Below are 16,594 nucleotides of genomic sequence, written 5' to 3'. Positions count from 1 at the left end.
ATAAAAGCCCTTTAAAAAAGGAAAAAAGGACTCAAAAAATTAATCAAATCTGAAAAACATTTAGTCATGAAAGTTAATGAATTTCCTGAAAAGTGAATTAGTAAATTCATGCAAATATAGATATTCGCTGATGCAAAAAACGAAATTGGGTCCTGAAAAAATAAGATCCCTTTAGATCTTAATGTCAAGGAAAATCCTTAAAAACTGGTAATAAATCAGTTAGCGCGCTTGTGCACTACACGGAATTTTAATGTCCGGCAGTCCGTTTTTTTTCAAATAAAAGTGACCACGACAGTTTAGCGTAATCGAGTTCACGCGTACCGTGATCGAACACTGATCGAGCGCACCGATCCAGAGAAAGACGGACAAGTGCACAAGCCAATTATTCGTTTTTTCATGCTAATCGGATTGCCGGACAGTAAAATTCCGTGTAGTGTACAAGCGCTCTTATGCGAAAATTTCTTCCCTGACATTTTTTTAGATATTGAATATCATGAAAACCCATTTAAATATTGAGCGAAATATTCAAATGAGTCGTCTAACTTTTTTTTGGTTATCGGCCTTGCATTTTTTGTATGGTATGGACGGCATTGTTACATAAAAGTCCTTCATTTAGTAACTATTTATGAGCCAGGAGTCTTTGATCCCGATGTGGTATTCCGCACCACATACTGGCATTCTTCTGGCATTCAAACTGGCATTCTTTAACTTCTCGTGTCGGCGACACAACTAGTTGTGGCCGCTCAGTGTCTGCGACTGTTGCTATCCATCATGTCTTCAGCGCCAGCTTTCCAGTTAGTCAGGCATGTGGAACAGCCGCACAGATGTGCGTTGGTTTGCCGCCGTCTAAAGCACCAATCGAGCTTGCTACAAGAAGTCCCCGTAGGCGAAGTTGTCTTTAACTTTTTGTATTTTATGCACGTTTCATGAACCTTCGTTAGTCATATAAGTATGTGGTATGAGAGCATAACAACTGGCGCCTCATTTCGACTCAGTTAATTCAATGTTTACACCAAGTGCGAAAAAGTGGTTGCGTAAATGACACATTTACATAAAACTCCCACACGCTGTATTCAGCTGTTTTTATCTGTCATCGTACAATCATTTCATTTGATACCATAAAGAATGGCAAATTGAAATGCAAAAAAAATATATACACATTCGCTTTTGCTCTAACAAACTGAAACAAATGACAGCGCAGACAGATTTTAGTTTTGTTATTTTTCAATGGACACGTAATGTCGGCCTGTTGTTTGTTATATTTGTATCACTGAAAATGTCCCTACACTATAATAGTTCACCCATAATCGCCTGATCTGTGGATAATCGTTAAATGTAATTCCTGTTCTATAACGGCTGATTTTCTTAATCCGTTAATTTTTTAAAGCCCGTTTTTAAACGTTAGTGTTTAAAAATTACTTCTCACATTTCATTTTTCTGTTTGTGTGTCAGTTACCTTCTCGTTATTATTGTATTGTGTATAAGCATGATACGTATTTTTATATAAACACTTTCTTTACATCGTATTGTATTAGTGTTCTATTGTATTTCTGTATTACCTTCTTATACTATTATAACTATACGTGTAAAAATCTACTAGGCATACCAATAATATGCTCGATATAAAAATTGTGTAATCAATCTCTGCTGAACTACATTGGGACGATGCATTGTTATAATTTTCATTTTTCTTTTTAACAGAAGAAAGCTCAGCTTTTGCATACAGCTAAAATTCTTTATTTCGAAGGTTATTCGATCAATATATTAAATAATGGTGAGTACAGTTAAATTTTAGGTGACACTGTTGGGGAAAACAGGAATCGGTACTTTTATTTAAATTATTTAATATCACAGCAAAAAATAATAAATTTTAGGTCATAAATTATACGAAGGCTAAATGATTTTTTTGCATCGGAGGCCAATATAGGGAACATGTTTAAGTATATTGGAAATACGCACATTGTTGTGTTGACTAAGTCGGAAATCAATCTTCGAAGATGATAGCCGTGCTAATTAATGCAGGCAGACATTATCTTTCAACCGCTTGTCAACAAACTTAGTTCTCACAAGTTGATTTTATCCGATATTTTTACAATTTTATTTTATAGGTTTTCTTGGAAAACGCCTATTTCTAAATTACACCAAAATGCTTCTGAATTCTAAGGTATATTATGACATGACGTACTATTTTTCATTATAAAAGCTTTGCCTATAATAACTAAAAATAATGATTGCATAAATACATCAAATGTAATACTCAGTTTGTTACCTTTAATGTATGTAATACATATTGTGAAATACAACATGTACGATGGCGTGGGGTGTCTGGCGTCCTGATTGCCAGTGACGGGTTAGTGACACATTAAATCAGATAATTATCATTTTTGCGTACATTTTTTTTCAGGAAATGCACTAGTCGGTGCATGTAATCGTTGTATATGCGGTAAATAAATATAAAAAAATATGTATAATTTATATCAGTCTTATCACGTTGCAAAACTTCATGTATCAACGTATTCTCTTCAACGAAAAAAAAATCAGTTATTAGCTCTGACTAAAATTGTGTTTTTAATATTCATACGTTACTATTCAATGATTATTAAGTTTGATTATGATTCAATAAGGCCCGGGTTTGATTATATTCCAACTTGAAACATAAGACTAGGCAAAACGCACCGATGGAGTTATATTTTATGTTACAGTATAAAAGTACAGTGTACATAGGGATTTTGGAAAAAAAAACTTGCGAAAAATATTGCGTTACCTCTAAAGGCAATTACGATACTTTATTTCTTTTTAATTTTTAAAGAGGCCTTCTAAGGCGTAAAACCATTGCTTTATACCATGGGGTATTTTGATATTTTTTTTACTAAATAAATTAACATAAAAAAGTCTATATCCATTCGGTAAAATTATTATTAATTACGTAAAAATATAAAGGACATATATATAAAGGATTTAATATGTACACTTCAAATTCAAGAGCAATTCGTGACGTCATAACTTAATCGAATCCCTGAGTTACCTTGCGCGAATTTTGCGATTTCTGCGTATCAACGACAGTGCGTATGATTGGTACGTGCGCTGTGGAAACACAAGTTAACAACATTGCAAATACGAGTATATCATCATTAAATCAAGTGCCTATATATATAACCAACTTAGTCTAATGTTGTTTTTCAATAAGCGAATTTCCAAATGAAAAACACGACTAGAATTATTTATTTTACAAATACAAACAGATTATTAATCATTCCGTTTGCATGTAAAGTATGTTAAATTCGATATTTCCATCGTGTGCAAATACCCTATTAACGATTAGCTGCATGAATATGTTGTCCTACATCAGTTTGCTCTATTAGGTACGAATAAGGGTAAGAAGAATTTAACATATCGCTCACTCCTTTCAAGAACGTCATAAACCAAAAATCGTAAATTTTCAATTATGCATGTTTTCGGAATGCCCAGAAATAGTACTATATCCCAGCAAAAGAGGCATATTTTTATGTTGTTTAATTATTTTTTTAAATATACTAAATATTTTTCGAATGGAGACCTTCAGGTTTTACCTAAAAAGATCTGTTGCACAGTAAAAAGTTTAAAAAGTGGCTTGTTATTTCTTTTTAATACATTGTATTATATTTTTAAACTTTAAAAACGTTCTCCTTAAAATCAAGTTTTTATTTTATTTATGACGTTCTTGAAAGGAGTGAGCGATGTGTTAGTTGAATTATAGGTTTCTGTTCACTTTTTCTAATCTATTTTCTCCATTTCCCCCATTGGGAGATAGCATGTTTGTAGAGAGAGATGGTAAGGCTAAACAAAATGAGCATAGACAATGAATAATATTGTATGCCACAGACGATGTCAAAGAGCATTACCATTATACATAATAAATCGTGAACATAAAAGACAATGTACAATGCATATAAATGGAACCGAGAAAGTGGGCGTTTTATTGCTCCTTGCTCTTAACAATAAACCGGAAAGTGGCCGAAGGTAATGAAAGAAAGGAGACGTACTTTGCTAGTGAATTTAACGTTTGAAGGTCAATTATTGATTTTTTTGTCAACCCTAAAACTTGCCTGATTTTCTGTAAAATAATGTCGATATTAAACAATATTTTTCAGCTATTATTTATTGTTTGTTAATCGTTGAAATTTCTCTTTTATTTTTATTTTTAAACGTCTCTTATTTCCAACATTTTGAGTGTGTCCAAATACTTGTTCACATATCTGGATTATCTCTAATTATAGGAGTCAATTTTCATATCATTTTTTGATATCTCATCAAAGATGAAGAAAAATATGGAAGTCTTATGATACGAATATGGAAGAATACGGTATAGATTACGGTAATAATAAGTCTTAGAATATGGTCGTCAGCCCCGTAAATGCTTATACTTCCATATTCCTCTTCATCTTTGATGAGATGTCAAAAAATGATATGTCTCTTATTTCGTTATTTTAAAATTAGCTTTTTTTATGCGGGTGAAATTTCAACGATTTTGCAACATTTCTTCACTATTTTTTCAGATAACTTTTTCTTCCTTAATATCCGGTACCTGATCAATAAATGCTAGTCGTCATTCAGTATCTGATCTACGTAATAAGCATAAGCTTTGGGTTCCTTTGATTTGAGTCGGGCTGTTGTCCCGTATTTAGTGTTGTGGACTCTCAAAGTTCGACCCCCATTCTACCACAACTTCATTCCCATTTTCAAAAACAAGACTTTAGGCTTACCTTAAAATGAATTTAATTTGAAATATTTGTGTATGTTGTTAGAACACAAATATTTGATCGTATATTTTTCAAAAATGCTTAGTGGCCACTGGACAAACCTTAAAACACCGCTGAAAGTGAAATAACAATGTTTTATTAAAAAATATATAAAAGTCAGAAAAAAAATTAATTACCACTTTTTATATTTTTTTAGTTGTAATCATAAAATATTACACATTGTATTTGTCTCTGGTAACATTCTTAAAAGCGTTATAATAACACAAGCGCTTAAAACTTACCATATAAACCTATGATCCGCCGCTGGGTGTAGGAAAACCGCCTCTTTTATCACTTTGGAAAAATATTTTCACTCAAAAATCCCCGCTGGTCATTCCGCTCTATAATACATACGCGAGTATTGAGTGGTGATTCATGGTAAATCCCCTATAAATGAGTAAGGGAAGTTTTTTAGTGCTGAATTTTATTGTGTAGCAGCCTGTAAAATAATTTGTGGTATGTCCACTTACGTAGGAATCTAAAAACAACACTTTATACATGGTTACATAATGACTATTTTCCTGTTTCAGGTGGAATAGCCATAATAGAAAACATTTATCAGCCAGCGATTTGTTAGGTATTAAGTTTTACAATATGTAGCGTGTAGCCGTGTACATGTCGCACCCCTGGTATTAAACTATTACAAGGCAAAAATGGTATTACGATTTGATTTTAAATATGTCCGTTTATACCATATCAACCTTCAAGGTTTACAATGAAAAAAAATGAAATAAAGTAAATACATAAATATAGTTTTCCAATTAAGGGAGAAATTGCGGTTGTTTGCTAGTACAACCAATTCAGTAAGCGACCGGCTGCGCGAGAATCAAAGTGTGGTCTGCGCACATTTTTTTAGTATACTTACGTATATATTGAAATAAAACTTTTTTTAGAAATTGAAAAAAAAAATAACATTTTATTTTAAATTACTTGCTTCTTAATAACTCTTTTCTTTTAAAAATAATAGATTTATTTCGAAGAAAAACTTTTTTTTTATAGAAAAGTAGTGTTTCAAGCAAAATTCAATTAAGTACGTTGAACGCGAGTTTAAAGAAAATGAAGTTGCGATTATTCGTATATTGGAAATTAAACAATCACTTAAAATCTGTACAAGTGCACGGTATCTTATTCCAGTTTTCTTGTACCACACAAATTTCTCCATCCTGTTCGCACAAGCCAACGCCTTTGGCCCGCGAGGTTGCAAGGGTCAAATGTTTTCTTTTTTCAGACGTCCTTAATTTACGAGTTTCATTTGGCCTGCGCTGTTGGTCCTTTTTCAATGTTGGGGTCTACGTCATGCGAGAAGGGCCTTTATCAAGCATAGTGAGGGTCGCCACGAATCGGAACGAGTAGACATCCCAAAGGAAGGAAGTCACTTTTGGTTGAACAGTCTTGAAATGATGGACAGTCGGAAATTACTTTTTCTTCCTGGCTGCATGCCAACTTGTCGTCTTTGTAGACTGTTGGAGTCAGCTCTCCTTGTCCTCGGGTTGGTCCTTCTATGTTGTACAATATCTCCATCCCTTCGAATATGTGTCTTTTTTGTTATGTGGACGATTTTGTGGTATAAAATGCTAATGCTAAGTATAATACAGTCATTCAACTAATATTTAAATTATATTATTTATTGATTTGGATAAACTTTGTGGAATGACATGTTAATAATTTTTAAAAAATAATCATATTACATTTTGTAATCACCTGTCGATAAAAACATCTGTAGTTTTCAAAACTAGTCGTGTGAAATGAAATAAAACTCAATAAGTGGTATAAAACAAGTATTTAATTTTTAAAATAATCAATATTTATTAAATATTGACAATCGACGTTGCCTTGAATAAACCAAAATGTTAAAATAAACAATATGAACGACCCCGGAGAAAAGTCCTCGGCCACCTTAAATATCATGCAAATAATCCTTTGTTATTTTTCAAAATAATTAATGAAAAATCGTTTAGAAATTGATTGAGAATTGTGAGTGTCCTCGGTAAATGAAGCAGTTCAAAAGGGCTAAGTCATTCCACGTAACGAATGAGGTCATATAACCGCTTCCTTCCTGTATTAGGTCGGCGAAATTAAAAGTAATATCCCATCGATGCATTTCCTATTTAACATAAACAGTTTATTTTAAAATTGCTATTTCGTTTTTATAGAATCCGGGATCGCATTACATGTGACGTTTACAATAAAGCGACATCACAATAAATATTATGATAATGTTGATAGATGTGTATTTAAAATTTAATTACTTGTTTGATAAAAAAAAAACAAAAGTTAAGAGCCTTGTCGTTTTAGAAATTAACAAAAAAATCTTCTGAAATTATTACTGGTAGAATATTTTGAACGATTTCTTAAAGATGCTTGATATTAAATGAAGCAATTTATGGAAAGGGAATAAACAAAAAACTTTGGATATTTGTAGGACTGACGACATGTGATCGGCTGTCCGTAAATTCCTTCCCACAATTTGCAAATCGTCTCCGTGAGACAATATATTTTCCTCTTTTGAAAATATATTGTCTCACGAGAGACAATATATTTTCCTCTTTTCTTCTAACCCTTATTCGTATTCAGGTACCAGTCCTAGGTGATATTAAAAAAGTATTTAATTTTTTAAAAATCAGTAATATTTATTTTTACCACCCCCCCTCCTGGGAATCGAACCTGGCTGTCCAGCACGGTAGTCAAACGCGCTAACCACTGCATTGCAGAGGCGGGATAACCGGCATATTTAATTATATTTAAAACATGTCGATTTTCTTTGCCTACACACAAAACCATTTTACAAAAGTAAATGATGAATTTTTAAAAAAAGCTCAGAAGAGACCAATGTAGTTATTTATTAATATATATTTAAATTTAACTATGCGAATGAATTTATTTCTTGAATAAGCGAATGAATTTGATATTTCATTCAATATTTAAATATGTCATAATATTTACTATTGACTCTAGCGGCGTCGTTAGTTCAGTATAGAAACGATAAGCAATCACCGTATGTGTATTGCGTTTTATTAATTATTAATCGATATTTTGTTGTTGTGTGTGATTATTAAAAATATAATATAATATCATTGACATGTTGTACATGTGTTCGTGATCGGGAATCGGATCAGTGACCAGATATTGATAATATATATATATATATATATATATATATATATATATATATATATATATATATATATATATATATATATATAATATACATATATATATATATATATATATATATATATATATATATATATATATATATATATATATATATATATATATATATATATATGTATATTTATATATATATATATATATATATATATATATATATATATATATATATATATATATATATATATCCTATTAGGTGCACCACTAATCCACGTGCTTTGTTTGCTAGAAGTAATCGTCTGCATTCATCGACGATCGGTGTGTCCAAATACCTGTTCACAATCAAAATATTGTCAATAATTTTCAATCAAAATTTCTCAAGTATGTGAATATAATCCAGGATTTGGACCTCAAATACAAATGAAAAGAGTCTCTGCTCAATGAAAGTTTTGTTAATCCCACCATAGATGGATTTTATGAACTCGCGCATACTGCGTTACGAGTTTGATTGATATATACATATCTAGAAGTTTCAAAAATTTGAGTAGTGTGGTTGTCAATCATGGGTAGAATTGGTGAATGCTGCACGTGTGTAAAGTGATCACTTAACTAAGCCTATGTCGGTCATATGCCCTATGAATGCCCAGGAATCTATATTCTCCTTCATTTTTGTAGAGGTATCAAAAATTAATAGTTAGTATTTATTATCTATACTTATAAGCTATAATGTACCGAAGACGAATAATAATTTCTTGCTTTTAAAGAACAATGCTACTTTCTATCAACTATGACATTATTGTCTAACTAACAGTCACCTACTGTGACGCGTCATATTACACAACACAGTTTAAAAATATTATAGTAATTTTGTGACTGTTAATTTTAATGTTCGTCGTTCATACGTACAACTAATTCCTAGAAAAAATAGTCCGTCATCCGTTGCAATAAATAATACATACATACATACGCATACGTATAATCTTACCAGTAAACGTCATTTTTATGTCATTTGATGCGGACTTCTATCTTTATTAAGTTTTTTTTTAATTTTACAAAATTCTAAGAGTTTTATATTTTATTATATTGAAACTTATATCCTCAATATATTGCGCATATATTGTTATTTTTAAAGAAATAACCCGCAAAGCCTTTACTTCTTGAGGCTTGTCTGCTGGTAGGAAAGTAAGGATATTCAATATAAATGTGATAAATACATTACAAATACCCAGACTAATTGACAATGAATCTTTCTTGAATGTATTTTGCCATAAGTGGGAATCGATCCCGCGACGGCAGTTTCGCAGTCGAGCGTCTACCCAACTACCCCACGGCGCCTGTCAATGGTACGAATGATACCTTTCAATGTGTGAAATTTAATACTTTATATTTTATTTTATTTAAAAAAATATACAAATAAATAATGCAATGTGTGTTAGTTGCACATTTGATTTATATAATTCGTTCATCGCGATCTCAAATCCCCTTCGTTTGTGCTTAATTTGCGCTATTAGGTGCATACAAGCTGGAATTATGTAGGTACTTAGCAAGTTGCAAGTCAATCCGCGGAGAACGCTTTACGGTTCGACTAGGAAGTGATAAGCGGCCGCAGGCGCAGATTAGCCCGCGTCCCGAGTCCCGAGGCGGGGGAAGGGTCCTGACGGGAACACGGAACACGCAGCATATCCAGTAACCAGTAACCCACCCGATGCCGATTTGTTCTTCAGTTGTCGACTGTCGATTGGTCGGCGCGCACCGCTCTAGCGAGGGTTGCCACTAGCGACAGATTCACCACGATTTCCCGCGCGAACTCTGTGATCGAACAATTTTAAAATTCAAATAAAAAAGTGGACCCACACACTAGTATGCACGACTCATCTAGCCTTATCTTTCGTTCATAGACAACCGATAATTATTACTCACATCCTTATCTTGCCTTAACTCGCTAGATATTATATATTTAAACAGAAAATTGACACGGCTTTACTTTATTACCTGTTTGAGTTCTGAACGGTTGTATTGTTTTGTTCTGTGATCTATTTTCCATAATGGATAGGGACCACGTGAAATTCACTCTCATGGTAAGAAGATCCCTGTAGTAACTTAGTTTGGTGGAGTAGAAAGTATTGTAGATTTGCACCTGTCTCACTAATTATATGCGCGCACATTTCATCCTTCCTCACTAATTCGGTACCGTCGTATAGTGTGTTGTGTTTAGTTTGCTATTTCAAACAATTGGTCCGCAATGAGCATCATTTTGGCCGGTTTCCTGGATGTAAGTATTAAATTGTAAGAAATGCACGAACTTTTACTGTTAAAACATAATGTATTTATCTTACTGTAATTATGGTATTTTAACTTTACAAGATACGCACATTGAAAATCAATAGTAAAAATAAAGCATTTAAAAAAATAATTTCAAACAGAATAGTCAGATTAAGTCTAAATTAAATAAAAACAAAAAAGAAGAATTTACATATATATACATATATATATATATATATATATATATATATATATATATATATATATATATATATATATATATATATATATATATATATATATATATATATATATATATATATATATATATATATATATATATATATATATATATATATATATATATATATATATATATATATATATATATATATACATACATATATACATGCCTATTTATATACAATACAAACATGCCAATTTCAACAAACAAAAAATGTAATTGATAAAAATCATTATTATATGTAAACATAAAGACAAAGAGAAAGACATTATTTTACAACGTTATTTGTTTTTCCTTCTTTGTTTTAAAAACATTCACTGATAAATAAGTTAATACTACATCAAAGAACATGATGGAAAAAAATCATGTTTTTAAATGATGTTGGTTTCAATATCAATTTACACTGATTTTGTATAAAAACATTTGTTCTTTCAGGGAAAATAAATTATTATTTTTTAATGAAAATACGTACTAAGGTACCAACATAAATCTTTAACTTTCTGCTTTTTTAAAGTAATTTAAGGTGTAATTTAATTCGCTCATAGTGTGTGAAGGAGACGTGTATTTACCAGTGCTTACTATTTGTTATTTTATTATTATTTTATGTTTAAGACTTTTTGTTTCTCTATTAGTGTATTTTTATATTAGATATTGTACACATGTATTATGTTAAAGGCATTAGCCGTTCAATAAATAAATCAATTAATATACAATATAAAGGTATACTACGTAAATGGAAATACTAAAGAATACTAATAAACAGAAATGTGGTATTAAAAATACTAATAAAATTCAAATGTAATAAAGTAAGGAACAGAGCCATGGGGCCCTGGTTTTCATAAAAAAAATAGTTTATATTATTTTATTATTTATCACTACATTTTTTTCTTCATATTTTTTGAGCATTGATTCTTTGTTTTATTTATAGATGAATGGATAACCTATACATATATTTATTTTACGTTAATCATCAACGATGCATATCTATTAAGATAATTCAATTTGAAGAATATCTGATAGTAATAAATAAAACAGTATTCCACTTAAATATAATTGCTCACAGCTTTTTTTTCATTTAAATAAAAATAAAAACATGTGATTATACATTTTTCCTGTAGGTACGTTCATTTCCGATATGACTCCGATTTCCGCCTCGTCTAGAATATATTTTTTAAATAATTTAGTAAGTAGGTACCTACGTATGTCAAATTTACAAAAAAAAATCTTCCTTCCTCATTTCACTGATTTTTCTCTTTTTTCTGTACATATCCGAAATTTTAAGATGAAAGCGTTAATATGAATGTGACGGTACACATATCTAGGTACAAATATCTTTTTACTTTAAATCATTTTTTACATTGAAGAATTGCCTCTTGACCCAATTGGATCTTTTTAAAAATGAGAGTTAGATTTTTTTTAAATTATGTATTTTAATTTCATATTTTCCTGTAGGCGCCATGTTATTGAAAATATAAATAGAAGTTGTCGTAAAGTTACTTTGACTTGTAGTCCTACGCACTAACCACTGGACCACAAGTCGATTCTCATCTTACCTTTGTTAGCCGGGAAAGCTTCCTTCTTTGATATCCCAAACGTCCAACAGACAATTTAACGCACCCCGTATTGTTCAGAATTAAAAAAAAGTTTTTATTTTTATAATTAATGTTTATAAAACATACAGTTATGTAGAAAAAAATGGTTTAACATAATATATAAAGTCCATTGAGGTTTTCATTAAGTATATTTATTTGTACTTTTATCTATACATACATAAATGCATATATACTTGTATATAGATTTTTAAAAATGTAAAATAATAAAGAAATCCAAATCAGGTAATATACTCTCAAATGGTTTGCTATTATTGTAAGTTGATCCAAACTATATGCATTTGAAGCAGAACAATAATCTTATCAAAATTGCACAAATAAATTTTACACATAATGATTTAAGGCTTTTAAAGTCTTTTCACTTTTTTCCACAATAAGCATGTAGTCATTTGAGTATTTAAGACATATTCTTAAAAATATAGGAATATTAACTTTTTCGCGATTAATTTAATGCCAGTTGTAGCAATAACGACACAAAACCGATTCTGGAAAATTCTACATATCAACTAATTATTTCGTAATATTATGCGTTCTGAAAAGTGAAACTTTACCAAACGGCAGTTCGCAAGTTGGTATACACCCACATGTAGTTAATTTAATGCTCCGCTTTTCCCGGTGTAAACAAAAACACTTGGTAATTTGATTAAATTTATTCATCGCGTAGACTTGAGAGTTATTTAGACACAAAAGACTAAGGCTACATTTTTAAAACATAACAAAAAGTTATTATACCAATTTCTTCCAAATATGGCGTAATGGGATCGTTATAAATCATTATTGAAAACGGTTAATGATAAAAATCTAACCGGAATTTATACTGCACTTAAATTCAGTACGATGAAATATTAATTATCTCTTTCTTTCTTGGAAGATAAATCTTTGAACGCAAAACGATTAATTTTAGTCGTGATTTTTTTTAAATTATGTTTTGACTGATTTTTATTCGTTCATGTTCCACTGCCTTAAAACTATTTAAATTATATTATTTTACTATCACAATTTGAGGTTTAAAATTATTACAGTAAATTTTGTTGTATTCCATTATTTGTATCGAAATTTTATTTTTATTTTTAGATATAATAGTTTTATATTTAAATATTTTCTTTTCTTTCATACACATCTGCATCTGACTTATGCGATGTTATATATAATTAAATAAACTATTGTTAAAATAGAGAATATTGTGAATGAATGCAAAAACAATTTTAATTTGACGAATCTTTGGTTTTCATTTCATAATTTGATGATGCGCCTAAATGGGAAAAATATATAGAAAATAAACTATGACAAAAGAATCATCCAACCATATAAAGTTTGGATAGTAAGTTATTTTAATACGAATAACTCTTTACTAGCTGACATATCGTAGTCGTACAGGAGAAAGTGACCAACTAACAAAATGTAAAATGTTCAGGAGGGTCATTTAAGTCACTTTTGCTTGGCAAGATAATAAACATCAATGCAGTTAGTCATTTTTAACAACTCAATATATTATACTTCCAAGATTAAAATCCTATGGGATTTTTTCATGGCAATATTAAGCTAGTAAGATATCAAATAGTCAATGATTACGTTTTTATAAAATATGCAATTGGTCACTTTCTCCTGTATGACTACGATATATAAGTCTGCATCCAAAAGCTTTATTTTATTCATAAAAATATTTTTGCTACTGATTTTTTTAGTAGTTTTTATTTTAATTAGTTTTTTTTTTATAACTGTATTTTTATTTACAACATTTTGAGTGTCCAAACACATGTTCACAAATCTGGATTATCTCCAATTATAGGAGTTATTTTTCATATTATTTTTTGACATCTCATCAAACATGAAGAAGAATATGGAAGTCTGGGTATATAAAGGGCTGACGACCGTCATAGGCTGGTTTAAGTGATCAATTTACACACGTGTAAAATTCACCAATTCTGCCCATAATGGGTAGAATTGGTGAATGTTACACGAATGTTCCACTTCTTATTATAAAAAGTTACTTTTCAAATGAAATATTGCGCCCATAATTGGTTAGTCATAATAATAATAATAAAATTGGATAACTTATATAGCGCCATTTTCGTAAAAAAATACCTCAAGGGCGCTTCACTGTGAATGAATTGGGGAAAATATTATGGTGGAAGTGATTTAGCAAACAAATGTGTTTTTAGTCTTTTTCTAAAGATCATCTCACTCTCACTATTTCTAACCATTGGTGGAAGAGCATTCCACGCCGTCGGTCCTGCAACAGCAAAGGCACGCTCGCCAAATTTAGTGCGTTGGTTGCGAGCTGGTAAGATAACTTTGCCCATTGCAGATGTTGTAGCCGATCGAAGCGTGAGACGTCTATCAACCAATTCATCTGGAATACACAGCTCCTTAAGATACTCTGGAGCCATATTGTGTATTGATTTATACATGAGTAGGCAGAGTTTATACTCAACCCTTTCGGGAAAGCGTAACCAGTGGAGTTTGTGAAGTAGTGGAGTGATGTGACTGAATTTAGAAATTCCAAAAATTCATTAGTTAAATAGTGTACCTATCTGCTAACAAATAATAACCTCCCATTAAAACTATTCAAAGGGAAAAAATCCAAATGTTGAAAACCTAAGATATATCTTTGACTCCATGGATGGGAATGGATGAACGTTACTTTCTTGCACCAAGAAAGGTCGTAAAGTACAGTTCAAAAAAGGTACAGACATCACACAGCATGCGGTGTCACAAAGTACATGTTTCACATATTCTGATCTTCATCACAAACTTTAATAGTTACAACTTTGAGCACTTCGCCTATAAACTATTTTATAATCAGGTGTAATTAGTGTGCATTCTACTAGTATGTATGTACATTAAACTGTCTCCTTTCTTTCTAGTAGTCTAGTAATAAGTATACATTTTATCTCGTTCGCGTCCCTCTTAGTATTTATTTAATTATTATTAACAGAACATGACATACAATTTCACATTAAAAAAGAAACTCATGTGGTATGTATAGAAGGTGCTTATTATTTTTTCCATTAATACTATTTTTCATTAATATATAATTTTACATGCCTTTATAATTTTATGAAACAGTAAATATATGCAGGAAACATAATGAAAAATCAAATTTTCATTTATTAAATGTGTGGGACTCCAAATTATATTTTAAATATTAAAATCAAAACATTAACAATAACTGAGTTGCATTTAGTGAGCGGATCAGTGAGCGGAGTTTTTGGGATTTTGAGCGAAAAAGCTCGATATCTCAAAAACTTTAGACTTGTTAGGGCATTATCAAATCACTATAGGATACAAGTACTCAAGTTTTTGAGATATCGAGCTTTTTCGCTCAAAATTTCAAAAACTCCGCTCACTAATCCGCTCACTAAATGCAACTCAGCTGCATACTGCATACTTAATTAGTAAATTAATAGTTTTGAGTAATTTTTGCTTGGAATACCATTAAATCTGCGTAGGTTAGGGACATACCTACTACATTTGCAACAGTGACACAAAATCTTTTGATCTGTTAAATTAAATCGAGAATGAGCTGCGAAGTCACTGCGTATTATGTCGGCAATCGGCAGTACACTACCGCACTCGTGTCGCAGTACCTTGACTTTTAATAATTCGGAAGCACACTATTACCTAATAATACACGGAGCTATCTATCCTAGCTGTGTACACTCACAATGGACAGTCATGGAAGCGTATTATTACATAACGTCAATACGTACGTTGTATTACATACACAACGTAATGATATCTTACTCACCCTACTATGAATGAAATGTAAATACATCCATATTTTCTTTTGGAGCTTTTCGGTAGCTTTCGTTCTGTGTTTTGTTTGGAGTATATGATTGTTTTAATTATGCGATAAAAGATAATTAAACCATCAAGCTAAACTGGCAGTACACAACGGAGTCCTGGTTCCAGCCCTAATGTACAAAGGTGAAGCATAGAGTTGGTAAAACTGGGATGAAATAAATGCAGTTTAAATGCGATATCTCATACTAATGTGCGTCAAAACGATGTATGATAGATATTGGAATGGAAAATGGAAAAAGGAAAGAATGCAAATTCGAGATAAACATTATCAATAAAATTGAGAAAGGTGTGTTGAGATGGTTGAGACGTGTGGAACGAATGAGTGAGGAGAGAACGGTGAAACAAATTTATCAGGCGAACGTGAAAAACTTCCTTCATCTAACTGAACTTGCCTTCATATAATTAACGACCAACTTAACATTGCATATATTTGAGGCAGTGCCCTATGCACCATTGGATGCGGATGAGGTTAAGAAGAAGACAGTTTATAAGCTCCAATTTCTGTCCTAGATTGAAGCGAAGTCTTGCGACATTCTTATAAGTAAATTTAAATGTCCTTCTGAACTGTATGCGATATTTCTGAATTATCTCATACTAGGAGACACCTGAAATGTTTTTTGAAATTTTTTATTTTTTATTTATTTATTTATTTAAATTTTTATTTAATATGGTTACATTTTTAAGAACAACATAATACAAATTCAAAACATTTATACATATGGCAAACTCGTAGTTTTAGTCATTCGCTCTGTCTCTCCAAAAAAGAGACTGAGCTCTTGTGA

General features: G+C 31.0%; 1 protein-coding gene across 3 annotated transcripts in view; it reads left to right on the top strand.

Annotated features, from left to right (window-relative positions):
- LOC148311753 (phospholipid phosphatase 2-like) overlaps positions 1-16,594 on the top strand; it is a 74,197-nt gene that overhangs the window by 1,925 nt on the left and 55,678 nt on the right. Inside the window, exon 1 of one of the 3 annotated variants that reach the window (XM_088278413.1) lies at positions 9,612-10,161. The exons of 1 other annotated variant lie outside the window; for it this stretch is intronic. In XM_088278413.1, coding sequence (XP_088134539.1) covers positions 10,132-10,161 — 30 coding nt within the window. In that variant the 5' untranslated portion in view covers positions 9,612-10,131. Of the gene's footprint in view, positions 1-9,611; positions 10,162-16,594 lie in introns of those variants that run through there. One more of the 3 variants, XM_088278412.1, reaches the window with a different exon arrangement.

Source organism: Brachycentrus maculatus, unplaced genomic scaffold, assembly GCF_059751285.1.
Source record: "Brachycentrus maculatus isolate JH-2025_06_01 unplaced genomic scaffold, ASM5975128v1 h1tg000057l, whole genome shotgun sequence".
NCBI classification, from domain to species: domain Eukaryota; kingdom Metazoa; phylum Arthropoda; class Insecta; order Trichoptera; family Brachycentridae; genus Brachycentrus; species Brachycentrus maculatus.
The sequence above is the reverse complement of the archived record's forward strand: the minus strand, read 5'-3'. Positions and strand labels throughout refer to the sequence as shown.